This window comes from Zosterops lateralis (genome assembly GCF_965231275.1).
Source record: "Zosterops lateralis genome assembly, chromosome: 7".
Lineage (NCBI taxonomy): Eukaryota > Metazoa > Chordata > Aves > Passeriformes > Zosteropidae > Zosterops > Zosterops lateralis.
The window spans coordinates 17,886,758-17,905,295 of record NC_139767.1 but is presented as its reverse complement, the minus strand read 5'-3'; the positions used below and the strand labels follow the sequence as shown (position 1 = coordinate 17,905,295).

The 18,538-nt window shown below is 40.4% G+C and overlaps 1 protein-coding gene across 5 annotated transcripts in view; it reads left to right on the top strand.

Moving 5' to 3' along the window:
• RAPGEF4 (Rap guanine nucleotide exchange factor 4) overlaps positions 1-18,538 on the top strand; it is a 142,930-nt gene that overhangs the window by 120,925 nt on the left and 3,467 nt on the right. For all 5 annotated transcript variants that reach the window (XM_083864711.1, XM_083864710.1, XM_083864712.1 and 2 more), the window contains 5 exons: positions 6,098-6,188; positions 8,351-8,401; positions 9,032-9,119; positions 9,455-9,519; positions 17,756-17,810. In XM_083864711.1, coding sequence (XP_083720837.1) covers positions 6,098-6,188; positions 8,351-8,401; positions 9,032-9,119; positions 9,455-9,519; positions 17,756-17,810 — 350 coding nt within the window. The remainder of the gene's footprint in view (positions 1-6,097; positions 6,189-8,350; positions 8,402-9,031; positions 9,120-9,454; positions 9,520-17,755; positions 17,811-18,538) is intronic.

The following is an 18,538-nucleotide window of genomic DNA, read 5'->3' as shown; positions in this document are numbered from 1 at the left end:
CCTTCCATACATTAGCAAATATTAATACATGAATTAGTAAATATTAACAAAATTGAGCCTAATTTTCCTGAGAACAGAAATGGTTTTGGTGCTGCTCAGGACAAGAGTTCTCAGATTTGCCCCAAGTGGGAAAACCAAGAGGGAAGAGTAAAAGAGGTGTAGCATGGGATGATGACACTCATGTTACTTTCATTCTGTTTGGGATTTGCAGCAAGTTTGCTGATGATGTGAAGTGTACAGTCCTGCACCTGGGGAAGAGTAAACCCAAGTAGCAGCACAGGTTGGGGGCTGAGCATCTCTGCAGAGAGGGACTGGGACTGTTGGTAGATGACAAGGTGACCATGAGCTGGCAGTGGGCCCTGGGGGCCAGGAGGGCCGGTGGGGTCCTGAGTGCTTTGGGGAGAGTGTGGCCTGCAGGTCAAGGGAGGTATTCATGCCCCTCTGTTCAGCCCTGGTGAGGCCATATCTGGAGTACTGTGCCCAGTTCTGGGCTCCTCAGCACAAGAGAGACAAGGAGCTACTGGAAAGGGTCCAGTGAAGGGTCCACAGAGATGATACGGGATCTGGAGCATCTCTCCTAGGAGGAGAGCCTGCAAGAGCAAGGCCTGTTCAACCTAGAAAAAAGTAGACTGAGAGGAGATCTCATCCATACATTTAAATATCTTGAAGGATGGTGCCAAGAGAATAGTTCTAGACCCTTTTCAGTGGTGCCTAGTGACAGGATGATGAGCAAGTGCCTTAAACTAAAACACAAGGACTTTCACCTCAGCATGAGGAATGAATTTGTGTTGAGGGTGGCAGAGCACTGGAACAGGCTGCTCAGGGAGTTCACGTGTCTCCCTGTCCATAGAGACATTCAAAACTCACCTGGACACATTCCTGTGTCACCTGGTCCAGGTGACCCTGCCTTGGCAGCAGGGTGGGACTGGATGATGTCCAGAGATCCCCTCCAACCCTAATGATTCTGTGATTTTTTTCTAATACTTTTGTTTTAAAATGCAAAATATGAGTGTCCTCTTTTCGTACTAACTGCTAGGTCTGAGGTTGAATAGCAGGCATTCTTTCTGTCTTCCTTTACTCCTATCCAAATTTAAACTGTTTGGAACCTGCATGCCAGAGATGTCAGCCTTGACTCCCCAAAGTCAAGAGCAGGGCAGTGACTGACTTCAAGGGGTGCAGGGGTGTATGCATGCCCTGCATAGGTCCAGATTTTTATAATTGTTACACTTTCCCTCCCTTTCCAGCTCATGGTGTATTTATTGCATTCATTGCTGTCGAAAATCAGTTTGCTGAGGTTTGTAGTGTTTGAAAACAGCTCTGGGCATTGTAACTAGAAGCCTTTAGGCAGTTCTACCAACAGAGATGTTGTTACTTGCAGTTAAACCAAGGTTTTAACTTTTTTGCATCATTAAATGGAGTTGTGTAAAGGAAGAGATTACTATCGCTGCTGTCATGCTCCTCCCAGTTAGTAATTGCACATAGCTAAAGCCTGTATTCACATCAAAATTGGGGATCAGTGTGGCTCCTTCCTCCAGGACACCCTGCTCTGCAAGTACCAGCTTCCTTCTGGGAGCCACTTTGCGCCCTGCGGTTGGATTACGGCTGGTCAAAGCTGAAGATTTTAAAAATCTGGTGGTGGGCATGCAGGATCAGTTTTATATTTAGAACAGAGGACAGAATTTACCTCTTTAGTTTCTAAAAATAGAGAGCATATTCCATTATCTCACTGCACAGCGCAGGAGTGGGAAGCGGCTGCCGGCCTGGCAGGCTGTGCCCAGGAGAGGGCAGTGGCACCCACACAGACGCCGGGGTCTTTTCTAATCACAGACATGAAATGGGAAAATGTTGAAATGTGGTCATTAAGACCCAATAGTAATTTCCATAAACACTTGAAATCAAGTATCGTAAAAATTAGAGTTAAATATCTCCTTAATAAACTGCCCTAGCCTGCAAGCTCCTCGGAGTCATGGGTTTAATCTTGTGCTATTTACAACAGCCTGACAACCTCTTGTTTACTTCCATGTTTCTGGTATCACTACAATGCTAAAAATAAATAGCTAAAAGCGGTCTGCTCTGCTGGGTCCTCTTTGTCTCCTAAATGCAGAGAAATCTGAGGCACAAGATTTTCCTCTGTACAAACCAAGAAGGCAGGTTTAATTCCAGCTGCTGGAAAGGCGCTGGGAAGTTTTGCCAGGCTGCTGCCCTCTGTGCAGTGCTGCCATGGTAACAGCTGCTACACATGCACTAAAACAAACACAAAGTGCACCGAAGTTAGAGAGGAGAAAAAGCCCAGACCTTGAAGCAATATCTTTGAGGAAGTTTTGCCTGTGAAGATCCTTGAGACCTAATGAGAACTTTACCCTACCTAGAAGTACTAGACTCATTAGAAGAGTGTTCAGGGAACAGCTCAGTGCTGCACTATTAATCTTAGGCATGACTGGTGGTAACAAGATGCCTTGCACGTACTCATTTTCAAAGATAACTGCTACTGAGAAGCTTTTTTCAGTTCTGTGGCTTGAGGTGTAGATATCATTGCAGAAGGCACATCATTTTGTGTCTGCTGCCCCATGCACCCTTGATGTGTGCTCCCAGTCTGTGCAGGCAAGCACAGAGCCAAGTGCTGGCTCCAAGTTGCTATGCACATGTGCTTTCAGTTCCAGGAGCCAGTGTCACTTTAGCATCTGCTGGAAAAGGATGTAGAGGTTACCAGGTTCATCTCTTTTCTCCAACTATTGTAGGAATAAACTTTCAAACAAAGGGGAGAAGTGAACTATATTTCCAACAGTGAGTTCTTCCCATATTAATTGTATAAGAAAGGCCTTCTGGGATGTGCTTGCACATACCCTTATGTATATCTGCAATTGCTGTTTGTGTGTATTTCCTCTTTGCAGATACATCCACAGGCTGTTTAGAAGCCTTCTTGTGTATCAGTGTACTCAGACACTTTCATTCAGTTTTTGAAAATAATTCTTTCCATACATGTGCATATGTTATAAGCCCAAGAAACCTGTGAGAAATTTCTGAAGTGTGTGTTTATAGAGAAAATGCCAAGATGAATATGCTTGTATGAGTACCAAGAGATTTTAACCACATAGATGTTTGTTTTGGAGACCAAAGTGTGTGTCTGTGTGTGTGTGTGTGCATGTTTGCTATTCATCCTAACAGGAAGATTTTTCTGGTACAGTCCATTCTGTGAGGCAGAGGGACCTCTGCTCTGAGGGGGTGGATTGTGGTGATTTAGAGTATCCACTTTTTGACATTTTACATGCAGTTTATATGCATTAGAGCCATGCAGCACTGTTTCTAGTGCCTTACAGGGGTCCTTTATCTGGAACTGAGCTACTTATTGTAGACCCTGTAGAATTTACAGAATATCTGGGGTAGAACATCATGTATCTAAATGGATTTTAACTGGGATTTTGTCAATTTGTATTGCTTAACAGGGTATTTAGCAAAACATTTCCTTTTTAATATGAAGATAGATTCAAATTAAATATTGCAGATAGAGTTGCAGCTGCCTACTTTGAGCACTGAGGGCTGTGTGTTACTAATTATTTTACCCTGCCATAATTTATTCCTAATCCTGTCATGGGCTGTGGACAGATAACCCTTTATGGATTTACTTGTGCCTAGGGAAGAGGCTATCACTGACAGCCTATCCTGTGTACTTTTCATTCTTATCTCCCTTCAGATCCACTAATGAGGCACTCCCTGACCTGGACTAGTAGATTTAAATTGGTGTAGCTTTAGCATTTCAGTTTATCCTTTCTACCTTTGCTCACTGTTGCTCATCTGATGTGGGAGAATTTGTACGAGCAGCTCTGCTGGAAGATCTGAAAGGGCAGCAATCTCCCAACAGACAGACCAGCATATGGGAGAGATCATTTATTCACACGCTCAGTGTTCACACAGTGCAGACACAAGTGAGGCCAAGATCTAAAGGACTCACCCACTCAATACATCCAAGTCTGGTCAAATGGAGGTACAGAAAGAATAGAATGGTGTGGATGATGGATGATGGAGAATAGGATGATGTGGCAATTATGGAGTCAGACAGTAGGATGAGATGATTGACTAATTTTGTCTGAAGCTAAGGATACCTCAGAGGAGCTAAGAGATTCAATGATGAATAAAAAATTATGAGAATCATAGACTGAATCTTGTTAAAGATTTCTTGGTATATCACAGAATCATAGAATATTTTGGGTTGGAAGGGACCGTAAAGATCAAATTCCAACCCCCTTGCCATGGGCAGGCACATCTTCCACTAGACCGAGTTGCTTAAAGCCCCATCCAACCTGGTCTTGAGCCCTTCCAGGAATGGGGCATCCATACCTTCTCTGGGCAGGCTGTTCAGTGTCTTATCACATCATAGCAAAGAATTTCTTCCTAATATCTAAACCTACCCTCTTTCAGTTTAAAGCCATTCCCCCTTGTCCTGTCCCTCCATGCCCTTGTCAGAAGTTGCTCTTCAGCTTTCTTGTAGGCCCCTTTAGGTACTGGAAGGTGCTCCAAGGTCTCCCTTGGAGCTTTCTCCAGCCTGAACAATGCCACCTCTCTCACCCTGCCTTCATAGCAGAGGTGCTTCTGTTCTCTGATCATCTTCCTGGCCCTCCTTTGCACTCACTCCATGCACACAGCAGATCCATGTCCTTCATATGTTGGAGTCCCAGAGCTGGACACAGCTCTGCAGGTTGGATCTCACAAGAGCAGGGTGGGGAGTCACCTCCTTTGACCTGCCAGCCATGATGCTTTTGATGCAGGTCAGGACATGGTTGGCTTTTGGGGCTGCAAGTACATATTATAAGCTCATGTAAGATTCTTGTCCACCAGCACCTCCAAGTACTTCTCCCCAGGGCTGCTCTCAATCCTTTCTTTACCCAGCCTGTGTTTGTGCTTGGGATTGCTTCAACTCAGGTGCAGGACTTTACACTTGGCCTTGTTGAATTTCATGAGGTTCACACAGTCCAACCTCTCAAGCCTGTCACAGTCCCTCTGGATGACATCTCTTCTCTCCAGTGTCGACTGCACCACACAGTTTGGTGTTACCAGCAGACCTTGCTGAGGGTGCACTCAAACCTACTGTCCATGACACTGACAGAGATGTTAAACCCCAACAGTCTCACTCAATACCAACCCCTAAGGAAAGCCACTCACAGCTGAAGAAACAGAGACTGAGGTGCTGAGATTGGATGTTGGCACATCAGTTGAGAAAAGAGATTATTTGCAAAAACCCAGTGAAACACAGATTTATGATTTATTTTTTTTTAATAGGCTTTGTTCTATCTCTTCCCTTCCTGTTCAGTCAGTGAGCCATTGATGCATACCCAGCTGAGCAGTTGTGTTGACTATGCCCATCAGATTGTATCTACTCTTTCATATGGCATGTTAGATCTTCCATACTAGTCAATTACATGTTCCAGTTTTTCCTGACTGATAGCAAAATCCTTCTTTGTATTAGAGATGGAGCATGACCTGGAGCTCTTTTTGCCCAGGACCTCTTTGATGATGCTGGTAACAAATGGCAGTTTCTTTCCTGAAACATACTAAAAGTCCCAGAATCTCTAAGTAATAGAAATCCTATACTGCAGGAAAGGTCACTGGTATGGGCCATCTCTAGACAGCTGGTCTTCTCCACTTAAAAAGACTCAGTGACCTCATAAACTGCAATGAAGATTGCCTAAGGAGAGCTTCAAGCATTCATTAGCTGTTCAGAAGCTGTCAGCAAGTTTTGCAGCAAATGAGGTTATAAACAGTTGTTTACACTGTTTCTGGTATCCCTTGGGACTGAATTGACCTCAGTTTCAGGACTGTGTTTCTGGGTGAGGAATTGCTTCAAAGACTAAAAGTTCTTGCAGAAGCTGGCAGCCAGTGAACTAGTAGAAGGGAGGTCATTTTAGGAGGGAAGGGAAAGAGGCCTCCAGAGTGTCGTGAAGTGCCAACACATTGGTGAAGAGGTGTCTGCAGCCATGCTGGCCAGGACTGCCTAAATTCAGTCATTTCTAAGCTAGATGCCTGGGTTCAGCTCTCTTAAGGTTGTCATAAATACTGCTCTGACTAATATATACAACTTAAAACTTGGCCCTTTGTGTTTCAGCTGTAAAGAATACAAAAATCTGAATTCCTTTTTCGCTATTATTATGGGACTGAGTAATGTTGCAGTGAGCCGTCTCTCATTAACATGGGAGGTAAGTCTTGGCTAAAATCCTGTTCCAGGAAGCTTGATGGGGACTTGTGCTTTTAGTAAACAAAAACCTGAACTGGGCCTTTATTATTGATAAAGTTAGATCTACTAATACAGCTCCTGACCATAAGCCTTAGCTAAGGCTGACAGTACTTACTAGTAAGGCAGTACACTACATCCATGGACGTGCTGAATACTCACAGGAGTTAACAAGAGTGACAACAGCAGCTCCCGTTGCTGAGCTGAAGTGCCCAACAGGATGGGCAGGCTAGCCAGCTAACCTCTGGCCATCCTCTGTGTGCCTTTACTTTACTGGTGGTTCAGTGAGATCACTCCACTGATAATTCTCTCAAATTCATCCTCTGTTTATACATATTATTTTCTGATCTCCGCAGGGACTCTCTTGCCATGTTAAAATCTGGGTTTGTCCTAACCAGTTCTGGTATTCTCTCTGACATATACTTCCATGCTTACTGTCAGTTTGGGCTTCATTCTCAGAGCTTCCACCTTTTTCTGTGGCTTTGCTCTTTTGTATATGAGTGTATAAAAAGGGTGCAGTGTCCAGCACAGTGTAACCACTGAGAACATACTGGTTATCAAAGGCAGTATAGATTTAAATGTGCATGTATTTTGTTGATTAGAAATTAAAAATAATCAGCATGACTGAGCATGACTAACACATCTGAGAGTACACCAGTCCTGTTTTCAAAAGTACATGTATCATATACAATCAATGCTACAGGCAAAGATTTTCAGTTTCTCAAAATAATGACCCTTCATTTGTGGCTACTAAGAGGAGTTGGGAGATCTGAGACACTACAGGACTAAAGAAGAAGGAATTGAATGTATATACTATATATACAATCTGAAATATGCACCAGTTCTGAGCGGGGGGGTGGGTGGGGCACAGATCATTTGTATGTGCGGAGGATTAACTTGAGATCGAGGAAATATTACCACACTCTGGTTCTGTAGAGCAGTTGGTTTATCAAGAAATCTACAATTTGATTTTTTGCCAGATATATACAGAAAATACTTAAAGACCAACATACCAAGATCTGATTTTTTTCTATATTATCATGCATTTACATTAGTTGCATGCAGAAATTAGATATTTGCAGGTGCAAATGTCCAATTATACCACTTACTTCACAAATACCTAATCTGCATGCATATGCAAACTAGGCACACAGTTGTTGACACACATCATTAAAAATTAGGCCCTTGCTGTGGCACAGTGTAAATAGCTTGCTAGGGTACACACTCCAAATGTAGAAAGTATTGTAAAAAATCATTTCTGCACTATAAAGTCTCCATTAATTTTTAATGTTATTCACTGCTAATAGTAGTCTGAAAAATTCAGCAAACACATAAAAATTTCTTACTAAAAATAACTTACAAATTCTGATTGCACATAAAAAATTACAGTGATCTCTGAATCAGATTTATAACATACCTTATAGTTTTTATAGTAAAGTTATTTAATCTGTATAACATAATATGCATGAGGGGGAAAGAAAGTATTTAGTAAAACCCATCTCATCTCAATCATTGCATGATCAACTGACAATTACTTATTTGTGTAGGTATGGTAGACTGAAAAAAATACTCATTAATTTGTACCCCAGAAAGTGATAGAGGACCTTTGCTGCTGAGCATGTCAAGAATTTTACCAATAAATGCATCAGCATGAGCAAAAAAAACCTCCTGGAAATGCCCAGGCAGGATATTAATGTTTACAAGGGCAGTTCATCATAGGTATGAATAATAAAGCTGATCTGCCCCTATACTAGCTGTGTTTAAATTATATTTTCAGATAGGCTATAATCAAGAATGTCCTGAAAGCATTCACATGAATTTCCAGTTACATTCTGAATTCAGTGATTGCTACGTGAGCCCAACAAAAATCTGAATCTGAACATCCCAAAGGACTAAATTCAAGTCAGGGTTTAAATCAGGATCCAGGTTTCATGGCTGGTCCCGTCTCTATTTTTAATCTGGTTGCTAGGAAACGTTGTATTTTAGATTAGCACATTGTTAGAAATATCTGGCAAAAAAAGAGCACTTTCCTGACTTAGGGCGTTGTAGAAGGAACTGGCATTTACAGTAAAATTACTGCACTGATCAGATTTAATTAAGGTTTGCTATTTTTGTTTTTATTAACAGAAACTCCCAAGCAAGTTCAAGAAGATCTATGCAGAGTTTGAAAGCTTAATGGTGAATAGCAATAGATCCCTTATTCTATGCACAATCTGAGATAATTCAGTTTCTGATTTGAATTCCTTGATTCAGAACATTTTATATGTCCTTGTTTGACTTTAAGAAGTTTATGATCCCATTTTAGAGCTGCTAAAACAAGTATGTATGACTAATAAATTATACTCTTAGGAACCTACTGTGAGAGAACTTATGTACCACTCAAAGTTAATCTGGGAACTCAGAAAAGCTTTATCACATGTTTTCCAATAGTACATATGGGAAATTCTATTTTTCAACCTGGATTTTTCCAGGCAATACATTTTAATGCTACAACATATGCAAAACTGGATTTGCAGCTGTAAGGGGGGAGGAAAAAAATGTGTGGTTTCTTTTATGAAAAATGTTTTTGTAATCATATCTTACCTTGCTATTTGGCATGAAAAAATGTTTGTGTTTGGTGGCTTCATTCTCATCATGTAACCAGTCTGAGAGAATGATAAAAGGTGTCTGAATTTGCAGATGCACTTTTAAAGGCATGGAAAAAAAATGTTTTTAATAAATGCCATGACGTCTGAATGAATGCATGTAGTGTCTTGATACATATAATAGTACATGTTAGTAATTATTTCATTTCTCTTTTTTTGTAAGGATCCATCAAGAAACCATAGGGCCTACAGACTAACTGTAGCTAAATTGGACCCTCCAATAATTCCTTTCATGCCGCTGCTTATAAAAGGTAAGCTTGGATGTTACCAGAATTATTAACTTGAAAGCTATTTGTCAGATATTTGAAGGATAAGAGTAGCAGCAAGAAAAAGCAAAAATCAATCTCAGTGTGAGGTATGATCTTTTTCTATTATGAAAAGCACGACACAGAGACAAGAAAAACTGCTTTTGTACATCTGAATATCATACCTCAATTTTATTAGTCTCAGAAATGCTGCAAATTAAAACCTAAATGTTTTACTTTTACAGCTGCTACAATTTTTGTAAGGGTAGATAAAACATTCTGCTGTTTTGTATGGCCATGATTCAGAAATGGGATTTTTTGTGTTTTTTATTTCTATACAGACATGACGTTTACTCATGAGGGAAACAAGACATTCACTGACAATCTAGTAAACTTCGAAAAAATGGTATGTATGACATATTTGAAAGAAAACTTAAAAAGAGCTCCCTGTTCACCTCTTCAAGAGTGAACTTCTCAGCAGTGACATCCAGGGCTAGAGAAAACGAAGGCAGGACCAAGACCTGGCAAAAACAGTCTGCATTGTACACAGAGCCTGGGGCCTCTGGTTTTCTGGAAAACCTCAGAGAGGTGGAGAATAAACTGCCCACTGAGCCATGCACAGCCAAAATGTTTCCTAGGAGAGGGAGCATCAGGGACAGGAAACAGAGCTGCTAGAGGCACTTTTTAACAGCCAGTTTGGGACCAGCCTGGGATTTTAACTGTTCCTTCAAAGAGGCCTGAATTGCCTCAGGCTTGGATAGTTCTGCATAGCTCCTTGGAGAATGAAAGAAGCATTGAAAAGGCCTTGCACAACATCTTATTTTCTTCTTTCCTTTGACAGACAAAAAGAGGTGTCTGTGGCTTGATTGCTTTCATACTGGAAAGGGGAATCAATGATAAAAGGCTAGAGTATGCTCAAATTTGATATGAGTCCTGCACCTAACCTGTTATCATTTCAATCACCATTGTCAAAAATTTCAGGCAGGCAACTTTCCATTGCAGAAGTCTCAACTGAAACATGAGGCCATGTTCCTCATTAATGTGGTTAATTGACACCTGAATCTGAGAACCTTTGTTAGGCAAACCAGTTATGACATCTGCACAGCAAAACCAAACCTGACTTATTGCTCTGGCAATAAATAGTAGAATCACAGAATCACTGAGGTTGGACAAGACCTCCAAGATCACTGAGTCCAGCTGTTATCCCAGCACCACTGGGTTTCCCAGTAAACCTTGTCGCCGAGTGTCACATCCACACACTCTGTGAACACTTCTGGGCATGGTGATTCCATTCCTTTCCTGGGCAGCCTATTCCGATGCCCAGCCACCTTTAAAGTGAAGAAATTTTTTCTCACATCCAATCTAAACCTCCCCTGGCACAACTTGAGGCCGTTTCCTCTCAGCCATTCAGCAGCCATGCTAGAGTATATTTCCTCTGGCACCTATATGAGCTTGTTCTTAGTAGTACAGTAATCAAAACCATTCCATTCCACTGGAGTTACATAACTCTAGTTATTTCCACTGCACTGTAGAGGCGTTTGTCTGACCCTCTGAGCACTGGTAACTGCAGAGGGAAAAAAAAAAAAAAGCTTCACAGAAAAGTGATTGTCACTCTAAGTGAATTCTCTTATATTTTAATCTGTAGCTCCAGGACAGTCTCTGTCCTTGGGTGAAAATATCCCTTTGCTAAGATGAGATATTTTGTAAGTAAATGGCAGTGCTAATGCCTGAGTAAGGGCCTGACCTCACTTAGCAATAATGGCATTCTGTAATTGCATATGCAGACTGTGTTGCCATCTCCTTCCAAAGGCCTTGAGCCTTCTACCTGCAGAAAAGGACTCTTTTTCTGGACTGCCTATTCTAATTAGGTATAGCTATAACAGTATAGATAGTAAATACTTTGGGGAACACAAAGGGATCTCAGACTTGGTTGGAACACCTCCAAACCAGAAGAGATGGCAGCTGCATTGCTAAAGCCATGGTTCTGTGGCTGGCTCCAACACCTCCACCTCACTTGGCCTTTTTACACCTCCTGAGCCAGAAGAACCAGTACATCCACTGGCCTCAGAGCTCTGTGCTTCAAGCTCTTTATGCCTGATTTTGAGTGAAAGCCATTACAGGAGGGAGGAGCTCTCCTGTAAGCACCTCTCATAGACAGAAGTTCAGCACAGGCTTGTCATTTAAGAATAGTTCTGCACCACTCTATACCACATTTTGGCACTCCCAAGGCCAAGAGTGAATTTTATAGCAGCTTATACTGATCTATATCTAAGTTGCTGCAGGTCTGCCTGCTAGTCTGCTCATCGTCTTATCTTCAAAAGAATGTTACCCCTAGAAAAGGAGTTTACTAGTAGCACCCAAAAGTTTTAAATAATATTCTACGCTGCAGGAATGTAGTACCGGTAATCTGAGTTTTGATCATTTTCTTTAGGAGAGGAATGTGGAGATCAGTTAGTGTATTTTTGATGCTGCATATTTTTTAAAGAATCAGTATTATGCCTCATGTTCTTCAACTCACCAGAAAGGGAAACATTCTCCTTTTTTAGTATTCTAAGCCTTTCTTTGCTTGGTACTCTACCGAAAAACCTCACTCTGCTTTTTCTCCAGGCCATACTACAAGTATATCTTTTGTATTTTTATTGTTCTTCACTAGCTCTTCTGCATGCTTCTGTGGTGCTTTTACTGCCTCTCTCAACCCATAGCTGTTCAGAGCAACCTGTATTCAAATTCCACCCACATAATTCATTCAAAACCTACTGTGGACCTGGCAGTTTTTAGCTTTTTGCATGTGTCATCAGGTCAAGCAAAGAAGAAAAGCCTACTGTTAAACCTCAGTCGCTGCCGCCTACTTTTGTTAAACTTAAAACTGTCATATCCACACATAATTGCCTGATATTAAACTTGTAAAGACAAGACCACTCAGCCAGATAACTCTCAGATAAATTCTCCTCTCTTTTAAATAAGTATATGCCCAAGGTTTTTTTGTGATGTTACTCTGCCATTTTCAGGAGAAAAGTAGAAACCTGGTTTTCTCACAGGAATCGTGTCCTGCCATTTATTGTTTCTGTCTGTTTGTTCTGCTGCATGATGTTCTGTCATAAGCAGATAGAGATTCCTTAGAGTATTGCTGGGAGCCACTCTTACTGATGTTTCTGAAACATCTTGGTTCTTTGGAAGATTGCTTCCTTTTATGTTTACTGAAGTTTATGAATAAAAATATCTGGGTAGTTCCCACTCGTGGTGCCACTTGCCATTGGAGGGTATGGGTCCCTTCGACTCTCATGTAAGCGCAGTGATGAAACTGAGAACAGCCTCTGGCATCGTGTCTGCATTCTCACCACAGAGCTCTGATCCCGACAGCTGATGTGCTGCTGACAACTTTATTCCTGTAACTGGCAGCCAAAAGTAGAAGTTTGATCTAGTGGCATCTCCTCAGCTGAAACAGCTTCCTTTAAATCTTTTCTGTTTTGTGATGCTTCTGTTATTATTTATATTAAATGGTGCATCTTAAAACATGCAGGAGCTGTCAGGCAGTGTCTGAGCCAGGAGCTCCCTGACTGCCAGAAACAGCAAGGCCTGATTTCCTAAATATTTGTGTCTTGTGGCTGCTTGAGCCCTGCTCAGATCTCTCCTCGTGGCTGGGGCATGTGTTGTTTCTTCATGGCTGGGGAATTCTGTGTGAATAGGCTTTTGTCATAACATAGGAACTTGCACTACAGCCTTTTTCCTGAAGGAGACAGGAGGGTACTTACACAATCTTTCTCTTGTCCACAGCCATCTGTTTTCACAGAAAATTGGTAGGAGTTTTCTTGTGTTTGAAAACTCTGGGTTCTTTTTTCAAATAGAACAAAATTATCTAGAGAAGAAGGGGAAAACAGACAGATGGTGTTGAACCACATTAGCCTGTTTTAGCAACTCAAGCTAACAAAGAAAAAGACTCAGTCAATTTTTTCCTGCTAGGCTTTCCTATATATTGATCTTTCCAGTGGTGGAGTGACAGAACTGTGGTATTGGCAGTAGTAGGGGGACATCACTCTGCAGAGCATTGCTGAGCTTTACCTGCTGCTACCTGTGTGACTGCCTGCCCTTTCTTCCCCTTCACCATCTCCTGATCCCCCCAGATGCCTTATCTGGAGGAGGCTGGGAGAAGTGGGAGAACAGGGACACCTAGCCAGGGAACAGAGTAACCACGTGTGGCAAAGCCACAGCTATGGGTAAAGAGGGAAGTTTGTAAACAGACCCGTTTGCTTTGTACAAGGTGTGGGTAAACAGTACTGAGCCTGTCAGAAATAGGTATGCTCTTATTCTTTGTCTTTTTACTGTATTTGTGCTCTTCACTCATGCCATTGCATGAAGCCTTAAAATCGAGCTTGGAAAACGCTATTTTATACATTTGTCAATAAGTAGACAAAGTCTTCAGGTAGTGTTCAATAGCAAACAAGACATGGTTTCAGAGTATTGATGGTCTTATCTCACTGCATGAAGCTGATGGGGAGAGGTTGCAAGCTGTTTCCACCATGGTGTTGCTCAGATGTACATTCTAGTTTGGCATATATGCCATGACACCAAACTGTCGCCTGATGGACACGAAAGAAGAGCACTCACACTTTCCAGTTGTGAGACAAGAAAGAAAAAGGAAGTTTATTTGGGGTTTAGGGTTTAAATAGGGTTTGGACTTTGACCAGCAACTGGGGGACAAGGTTGACACTCTCTGACCCCACTGTTCAAACCAGAAGTCCATCACAGAGAGGAATGCGAAAGCAATCCCTTTGTTTATGTTATAATGCGCAAGAAAGCTCCAGTCCAAGAATGTAAACATCATAAGGCTGAAAAATCAGGGTGACCCCAAACCACCTGCATCTCTTCTCCTCTGGTGAGTTATAGCATCAGTAGTAATAGTTCCTGTAAACTTGGTATGATTTAGCAGATAGAGGATAACCTACAACCTGCAGCACATGTCACTACACACCGTTTAAGTGACACTGCTTTTTTAGCTATATATTTAGAAAAAAAATTATAAGCGCTTTCCTAGAATTAGGTCTTAGTAGGGAAAGAAGAGAGGAAAGTGAGGAAAGTACTGAGCATGACTCTCCTTAGGGACAGGCAGTACTTCATACTCTTGGCGACTTACTGATTTCCTTTTTTTCAAACCTCAGCCGCATAATTGCACTCTAACTGCCAGTACAGAATTTTGTGTTCATAGACAAAGGGAAGATGTAGTTATTTGGGAACTTTATCAGCGCCATTTCTCAAATCATCAGAGAGCCTGAACAAAGATTACCTTCTGTGGCACCTTATCCATATGACATTACCCAGCATTATCTCAGGAATAACACCTGTAGAGGGAGCAGAAGTCAGGAAAAAACTCTGGAAGTGTTGACCTGCCAAGGCAGCACAAGATAGTGCCATGGTGCTGACCACTGATGCTTCTTTCTGTCAAGCCTCTTCACCCTTCAGGTGCAAAAAGAGGATTAGAGAATTTGTGCATATTTGTTTTCAGGTTTTGTAGAGATGAACAAAAGGGAATTCACACTCTTATCATATGCAAAAAAAAAAAAAAGGGCATTCTTTAATTTTTGGAACATAAAGATTATGCAAAAAGTGTGTGACTAAAGCCCTTAGTAATTTTCAATGGCATATATGAATATTTATAATATTTAGCAACCTGGGTTTGGAAAGGATTAGAAGATAATGTGCTGGCCTGCTGCCACAATTCCAGACTGTAAAACTTGAAAGGGTATTGTTGTGTATACACAGCATGCTGGTAGTAGCCATTATTTGTTATATTATGCAGTTGGTTCTGTTTCAGAAAGATCCAAATTTAGGTTTGTATGGCTTTTTGATAGTGGTCTTGCTTAGCACTGTGAGTAAACAGAGATTAATCTTTGCAGGCATTGACTAGAGGTAATCCTCTATTTGAAGAAAAACTGTAAGGAACAGACAATTAAACTTCCATCTGAACATTATTTTCTGTACATGTTGCTAGTTTTCTTGCATCAAAAGAAGACAATCTAACTTATTTATGAGATTCAGAAAGGGAAATTTCACTTTTGTTTCATAACCTGTTTTTCTGTTCACTTCATGCCTTACAAAGAGGAACTGTTAGGAGCTTAGACATTATGAGACAGCAGAACAGCACTTGGAAAAAAAGTAATGTGAAAAACAGCTTTTCAAAGAGATATAATGCTTCAGAATCTCCCCACTGGCTTGTGATGCTGTCTTTGGGCCACAGTTTCTCCATTTATTCATCCATAACACCCACTTCCTCATTAGTTTCTATTTCATCATTGCCAGGATACTGCTGAATGCACAGATTGAATCACATTATCCTCAGGAAAAGGCAAAGGTATCCCTTAAAATGAAGTTTTTCAGCCAACTGAAGGAAGCTAGGCAGTTCAGCCTTTAACCAGAAGTCAGACAAGTCCATTTCCACTTCCACTTCCATTTTCCTTGCCTAGAAGAGCCCACCTAATGGCAAATTTGAAAATAGCAAAAACTTTTTAAAAAACCTTCCCTACAAACTGATGATTTTTCTTTCAGTACAGCACTGCATTACAGTATTTATTCTGAATGTTATTCTTTTTTTGAGAAATGCCCCACAAGAGAAAAAAGAGTAAAATTATTCCAAAGAATACTTTTTTTGGATAAATACAAGTTTTCACATATGAAGGTAAATAATTATGGCTTCAAAGAGTATTATGAGATGAGGCTTCAAAACCTAAACACTTAGAGGTATGAAAAATTAGACTGTGTATTAACAATCCATTTAGAAAGCATATCAAGCAAAACTAGCTATCTTCCTAAAAATGAAGTGTTCTTAGCAAAGCTTCATTTGAAGCTAGACAGTCTTGAAACTTCATCATTTGGCTGGTGCAGTTCAACTTTATGATCTCTTCTTGAAACAGTTATTGTAGATGAATATTTTTCGAACTGGTATAAATCAAAATAACAGCATGACATAACAGAGCCAAATATGAAGCCATAGAGGTGTGAAGCAGTCATGTATGTATGCTTGTGTTGTTTTGATTTACATTTGATTGGGTTAGACTGAAAAAACGACACTGTTACATGCAGTGTGTTCTGTCTCAGCCCAGTTATCCTGAGTATTTAAGAGGTTCTGTTGAAGTCAATGGAGTTTATTCACATGTTTAATGCTAAGCACCTGTGAGAATGTTTGCAAGGTAAGTGCCTTAGGAAATCTGCATAGTAATAATGGCTTGAAGAGGTACGAAAATTACCAATAGGATAAAATTTACTCTTACTTGAATTATACATGTAGATACATACGACTTTAAGAACAGCATAAGCAGATCCATATCCAGATTCCCTAGATCTTTTGGGAAAATGTGTTTTGGAATTAACATATTTTAGTTTAGTTTCATTTGATAATACAAAATGCAATCTACAAACATTTAGTATGTGATCTATCAGTAGTGTTTCTTATGCCAACCAACCAAACCATTTTTGTATGCTTGACAGTACGTGGAAATGTCTGAGGTTATGCAGTGTGTGTGTAAGAAATGTCTTACATTGGTGCTTCCCACTTCTGGAATGACAGATTTCACAAAATTATTTAATTTGTAACATTTTCATTTAAGATTATAATTGTGATTTCATTTAAGATTATAATGAATTTAGAGGAGCATATGCCCCAGGCTTTATTGTTTACTAGTGAGAGATATGTAATTCCATCTTGTGAGAGCTTATAACTAACTAGCTTGCTAATCTCACACAGAATTTTCATAATGTATGAAGCTGCCTAGTGAGAGTGCACTGTGTTAGAAGATGTTGCTGTTTTGGAACACAGACATTAGAGTCTGATAGGGAATAGCATTTCTGTTGTCTACTTTTTCTTAACCTAAGAAAAAGAAACTGAAACAAATGTTGTCCTTGCAACAGGAGTTGAATCAAACTATCTAGAATGATGTCTTTTTCGCTGAAGAGGAAGCACAGCCAAGAAAGGCTGAAGTGACTTCTGCTTTTTTTTTTGGTGAATTGTCAGTAGAAGGGTACACCAAAAAGTGAATCTACTTTTCATGTTAAGTTAGATACACTTGTGCAAAGTAACACTGTGTAACAGGTCTGTTTATGAACTTGGCCGCAGTCCCCAGTAGTGAGACAGTGGCCTTCTCACCTGTGAGCTGAGCATTCTGCCAGAGGAATCACCCTCACATGCTCATTTACACTGTCATCCTCCAGGAGGATTGCATTTTAAACTCAAGTTTATATAAAAGATGAAAGCTCTTTAATTGCTGAATATATTCTAGAAATGGCCTTGCTGTTAGGAGCTGACATGTATATACTCCATGATATTCCTTTTACTTTTTAATATAGTAAGATGTTATCAAAGAAATGCACATTGAAGGGGCTGATTTTCATTCTTACTTAGGGCCTTTTACAGCATTCAAGCAAGGGAAAGAGTTCTCTCAGCGCATGTAAATTATACTCATGCTTATTTAAAGCCTGTGTAAATGCAAATCACACCCTATATATGAAAGTATCAGCATTAAAATTATATTTTCATTCATACGACTGCTTTTATTGGCATGTGTCTTCACATTCAGGCACAGTTAGGTGCTTCGTTTAAATGATGATGAAATACAGTGCTTGTTCTCTGATTGCATCCCATCTTTTACTTCCAGCGTATGATTGCCAACACTGTCAGGACAGTGAAATTCTGCCGGAGCCAGTCTTTCAGTAAGTGTATTACAACATCTGTACCATTGCCATTACCATCAGTAGCTACAGTAATTACAACTAATTCTGTGTGTACCAGAACTGAAGAGCCTGCTTTCCAGTGATTCTTCCATGTTTGGATCCTGTGATGTTTCTCACAGGGCAAAATATCCTTCAGGAAGCTCTGATAAACTGCTTCTCCTCTATCTCTTTTCCATGCATGTGAAAGAGTTAATATCTGTGAGGTCTCTACCTCTCTGTCAGATTAGAGCCAGTTGAAATTAGCCGTTGGATTGAGAAGTGGTTAAAATAAGTCTAGCAGGCAGCGGCACACAGATACTTGCTTGGATAAATTCTGTTTTAATATGAAACAAGTCTGGAGACATGACCTTTATAAATAACATAACTGCATAAGATGGTGAATTTACAACCTGTTTGTCAGTATTAGAACTTGCTTGAGGTCATGTAAGATGACAGAGCTGTATGGTCAAACAGGCTTCTCTGTGCATTTCATCCCATCGAGGTGTATAGTTAGTCTCAGTCACGTGGGCATTTCTTCAGCACTTCATCCATTTTTACTCACAGCACCTTTCCTCTTCCACTTTTTCAAACAACAGAATAAATAATATAAAGCCATATTTTTATTAAAAAATAGTTTCTTTCCATATGAGTCAAAGCTTAACTGTAGAAGATCTGTGGAAGTTTTTGTAGAACTGTAGAAATTAAGAGAGATTTTTTTCCCTCCACAA